The sequence below is a fragment of the Coffea arabica genome, chromosome 1e, assembly GCF_036785885.1.
Source record: "Coffea arabica cultivar ET-39 chromosome 1e, Coffea Arabica ET-39 HiFi, whole genome shotgun sequence".
In the NCBI taxonomy this organism is placed as follows: Eukaryota; Viridiplantae; Streptophyta; class Magnoliopsida; order Gentianales; family Rubiaceae; genus Coffea; species Coffea arabica.
In genome coordinates, this window is record NC_092311.1 from 42,308,619 (window position 1) to 42,313,976 (window position 5,358).

Here is a 5,358-nt window from a genome sequence, read left to right on the forward strand (position 1 = left end):
ATTCAAATATCGAAATATGCTTGCCTACACTAGTAGATAGAGCAAGTATTTGTTTGATTATTATTTCACTATTATACATAGTCTACTTTCATTTGATTATTTCATCTTATTTTATCATCAAGTTTTAAAATTTTGATTTTTTTTGTTGGAGTTAAATCAAGATTATTATTCTTTGTTAATTCCTATGCGGTTGGTTCTGGTTTCTTAGTTACAGTTGGTTTCTTAGTTATGTCGGTTGTGTTTTTAAGTCCTAGTCCAATTGTATAAAAGATTCCCTTTGTGGTTCCGAAGCTAAGTTTTAGGAAACTAGCTGATCTATATATACCACTACTGGTAGTGTTGTTTAGCACACCGTGAATTGAGAAGAATAAGATTGATTGGTGCCTCCTAGAGCTCTGCTTGTTTCCGTCTCTTGTCGTTGCTTTTTCCTGCGATTTTCGTTTCCGCTATCATACTTATTTCTTTGACTTTGAGATTTGTCTTGATTTGTTTTATCCTGTGGGTTAGATTCCTACAAAGTGGCATCAGAGCTTTGCTTGAGGTCCTGAGAAATTAAAATATGGATCCAAATTATTTGCACAATTGTCACATTTTTTATCTTCGATGGTAAAAACGATTTTGAGGCTTGGAGGTCGATGATGAAGAATTTTTTCCAAAATATTGTCGAGATAGGATATACGGAATCGGTAATAGGTATAGAAGTATCAAGCGATGCAGTTAAAAAATTAGAGAGAAATAGACAGTTGAATTGCCAGGCAATGTACTATCTTAACACTCAAGTCCAGTTGCATGTTGCAAAAAAATTTATGCATGCAAAGTCGGCAAAAGAGGTTTGGACAATTTTAGTGAACTCAAATCGAGGTGCTGCTAACGTGAGAAAAATAAAATTGCAAGAACTTAGGAGACAATTTGAGTTGGCCTAGATGAAATCCACGGAGTCAATTAAATATTTTATTGGTACAATTAAAGAAATTGTCAATGATATGGAGTCCAATGGTGAGAATTTGGAAGAGGTTAGAGTTGTTGAAAAAGTTCTGAGATCTCTAACTACCAAATTTCACACCAAGAAGACGGTCCTTGAAGCCACAAAGGACCTTGACAATTTGTCACTTGCTGAATTGGAAGGTGAATTGCTGACTTATGAGATGTCCCTGAATTAGTAGCCATTGGATACAAAAGAGAAAGTGTTACAAGCCAAAGTGGATCACCCAAAAGGAAAAGAGGAAGTGAATCATATGGACACAAATCAAAAGGGCTAGAACTTCAGAGGTAGAGGACGTGGAGGCAAAGGTAACTTTCGTGGTCGTGGAAGAGGTAATTAATCTTACCAACCCAGAAATAATTCTAATAGGGATCAGAAAAACAATCACAGCAAAGTCAAAGAAATAATTTTCAAATGCGTGATAGATCTAATGTCCAATGTTATAATTGTGATAAAATTGATCATTATCAGAATGAATGTTGGTCCAATAAAGAGATGCATGCTAAAGTGGCTGAAAATAGTAGTGATAGAGAGAAGACCTTGCTGTTTTGTAGTTCTACATCTGAAGAGTCTATGAAGAATGATTAGTTTATTGATTCTGGTTGTAGTAATCATATGTGTGGTAAAAAAAAGAGATGTTTTCTGACCTGGATGAATCTTTTCATACATCTGTGAGATTTGGAAACAAGGAAAAAGTACCTATCCTTGGAAAAAGAAAAATTAGAATTATCTTGCAAGATGGGTTTTCAAATTATATTTCTGATGTTTTCTATGTGCCAAGTTTATATCATAATTTGTTGAGTTTGGGACAACTATCTGAGAAAAGTTAAGATCTGCATCTTAAATATGGTGATGGCACCATAAGTGATGAGAAATTGGGATTAATTGCCATGATAAAAATGAACCGTAGTCGTTTGTGACCTCTTTCTCTTAACTGTGGTGATTTACCTTATTGTAATTCCATGACTTGTGATGATTCTTGGTTATGGCATATGAGTTTTAGGCATTTGAATTTTGGGAGTTTGAAATTTCTTGAAAGAAAGAAATTAGTTATTGGGTTGCTTTCTGTTGAGTTTCCTGATAACAAGTGTGAGTCTTGTATTTTGGAAAAGAAACACAGGGATCCTTTTCCAAAAGGCAAGGCTTGGAGAGCCCATCGACCGCTTGAACTGATTCATTCAGATTTATGCTTAGTTGAAGTTCCTTCCAATGGTGGTAGTAAGTATTTTATTACCTTCATTGATGATTTCAGTAGGAAGACATGGGTGAATTTTTTAAGAAATAAATCTGATGCATGTGATGAGCTTAAAAAGTTCAAATATTATGTAAAGAAGTAGAGTGGCTACTTTATTAAAATTTTGAGAACTAATAGAGGCACTGAGTATCTTGTTTGTGATGACTATTTGGTGGAAAGTGGTATAAAACATCAAATGACAGCCAGATATACACCTCAACAAAATAGTGTGGCAGAAAGGAAGAATAGGACTGTGATGGACATGGTGAGATCAATGATGCAATCCAAAGGTATTCCTAAATCCCTTTGGGCAGAAGCAATATCTTGTGCTATTTATGTTTTGAACGGGTGTCCTACTAGATGTAATTTTGGAAAGACTCCACAAATAATTTGGACTAGTATGAAACCGGATATTTCTTACTTCAAGGTATTTGGCTATCTTGCGTATGCGCATGTTCCAGATCATTTGAGAAAGAAATTGGATGATAAAGCAGAGAAGTATATTTTTATTGGATATAGTCATGAGACTAAGGAGTATAAGTTATTCAATTCAAACACAAGAAAGGTGATTGTTAGCAGAGATGTAACTTTTGATGAACATGGAATCTGGGATTGGTCTAGAAAAGATCCTGAGACATCGCCAAAACATTCATTCATTTCTCCCATTATGGGACCGAGTACTAGTAAGCAAGTAGTGGAGCAAGTTGTGCACTCTTATGGTGATCCCTCAACTTCTACTATTCAGGTTGAGACATCTAGCCGACCATGTGAGACCCCGGTCAGTTCTTAAGTTTGATATTAGGTGATATTCATTATTTGTGTGGTAAAATTTGGGGTTTTAGGGTTAATTAGAAAACCCTGAATTGGGGTTAGGATTGAAACCCTAGTTTTTGTATTAATCATCAGTTCGAGTGGTTATTAAAGTTAGTTATGCTAGTGTGTGTGTTTTCGTGCGGGTAAGTATAGGATTTGATCCATTTTATATTGGTTAAGTAAGTTTAAAAGGTAGATAACCTCAGACTAGTAAACCCTCTAGTGTTCCAATAGATTAGAAAGCTTAAGTTGGGTTAAAACCCTAATTTTGCCAATGTTATAAAGGTTGTTGTTTAATTGTTTTTATTATGGAGAAAGTATGATTAAGTGTAGATGATTAAGTTTGTGAGGTAACTGGCCAGTGAGGGTGATAAAGTGTTAGGTGGAAGCACAAGTGGAGTTCTACGGATTTTAATTGTGGTCGATGGAGTGTCGGCAGGAGGTCACGCATGGCAAACGACTTGGCTTTGGAGCCAACTCGTGTCCTACCATTGTGATGTTACAATTCTATACTGATGTGAAATTTTTGGATTTATATGTTTATTCAAATATGCAATTTACGATTTTACCCCTGTTTACTTACTAAGCATATAGTTTACCCCGTTTCCTTTTTTTTCCTTAGCAGGGGACGACACGGGGAACTCCTTGGCACATTCACTAGTATAGTTAGGTTTGCTTGTAATAGTTGGACAATTAAGATGGTTGTTTTTGTTTTGGTGGTTTGTATAAGAACCCTCCTTAGGGTCTACTTTCTGCTAGTTGTTATCATAATGTAATGTAGTGGCTTGACTAACTGATTTTGGGGATGTAAATAGAACTCTTTTGGAGTTGGCTATATTGTGAATAGTACGCTTTTGGTTTATCTAGTTTTTATTGCTTTGAAATTTCGAGTTCTGGAGCGAGTTAGGCAGGCCTCCCTCCGATATCCTAGGGTTCGCCCTTGGGAGAAACGGGGGCGTCACAGACCACAAAGAGAGCGCCGCATGCCAGCTCAATTTGATGATTATGTTGTTGGCAAAGATGATGATTTAACTGATGAAGCAATTGTGAATTTTGCTCTTTTTATAGATTGTGATCCTGTCTCATTTGAAGAAGCTGTCAAAGATGATCGTTGGGTTCGTACAATAGATGAAAAAATTCATGCCATTGAGAAAAATGATACATGAGAGTTGGCCACTATCCCACCTCAAAAAAAGCCAATTGGAGTGAAATGGGTATATAAGACCAAGTATAAGCTAACAGAAGAGGTGGATCGTTTCAAAGCGAGATTGGTTGTCAAAGACTACAAGCAGAAGGCAGATATTGATTATTTTGAAATTTTTGCACCAGTTACCAGACTTGATACGGTTCGTATGATTGTATCACTTGCTGCAAATAATTGCTGAAAAATTCATCAAATGGATGTGAAATCCGCATTTTTAAATGGTTTTCTTGAAAAAGAGATATATGCTGAGCAGCCTGCAGGTTATGTTAGAAAGGGTTAAGAAGACAAAGTATATAGATTGAAAAAGGCATTATATGGTTTGAAACAAGCTCTCAAATGGAGTTGGTTGCATTAGTAGATACATTCAAGGTACGCAATCTGATGGTATATTTTATTCATCTTCACATGGTAGCAACCTTGTTAGATATACAAACAGTGATTGGGCTGGTGATACAATACAAAGGAGGAGCACTTCTGGTTATGTATTTTATTTGGGATCTAGTGTATTCTCTTGGTCTAGATATGTACGTCGGGTAGGAATCTCAAATGTGGATGATTTACTCTTGGGACCGGCCGACTTGAGTTGTGAATTATCTTATTTTCGGATTCTTGTATCCGAATACAAAATATTTATACATTGGTGTATTTGCAAATTGACAGGAGTTAGTATATTACATTATGATGTGAATAGAAATCGTGATTAAATTTGGGGAAGGAGAATCGAACTAAGGCTAGCTTTTGAGAGTTAAAGGTAAAAGGCAATAGTGAGATCTTGAAGATTAGTGCAAATCCCCCATCTTAAGGTGAATAACTTTACTAGCCTTTCAATAGTAAATGAATTATAAATTATCTATTGCCTAAAATGTGGTTTTCAGACCTGAAATTTAAGTGAAATAATAGTTCAAGTAAGGATTCTAGAGTTGTAAACTAATGTGATAGAGGAGCAAGAGTGAACTAACATAATGCATGATCAATTGCAGGAGACTAAAGACCGCCTTATTAGGGTACCAAGATAGGCAAGGGATAAAATTGAAGGGATTTTGGCAGAATGTAGGTTGTGATTGAAGAGATTGTGGGAATGAATTTGGATAGGAAAAAACCCAAAAGAAAAAGCTCTTAGGGTTG

The 5,358-nt window shown here is 35.8% G+C and overlaps 1 protein-coding gene across 1 annotated transcript; it reads left to right on the forward strand.

Moving 5' to 3' along the window:
• The first annotated feature begins 2,412 nt into the window (after positions 1-2,412).
• On the forward strand, positions 2,413-4,195 carry LOC140017840 (uncharacterized). The gene is made up of 2 exons (XM_072071496.1): positions 2,413-2,983; positions 3,897-4,195. The coding sequence occupies exons 1-2, from the start codon at positions 2,413-2,415 to the stop codon at positions 4,193-4,195; spliced, it is 870 nt and encodes a 289-aa protein (XP_071927597.1).
• Positions 4,196-5,358: the final 1,163 nt, after the last annotated feature.

Bases quoted from the DNA above. Each gene is read 5' to 3' on its own strand.
- LOC140017840 (XM_072071496.1), top strand. From the start codon at position 2,413: ATGACAGCCAGATATACACCTCAACAAAATAGTGTGGCAGAAAGGAAG. The intron at 2,984-3,896 runs GTGAGACCCCGG...TGGTTTATCTAG, and splicing joins TGAGACATCTAGCCGACCAT to TTTTTATTGCTTTGAAATTT.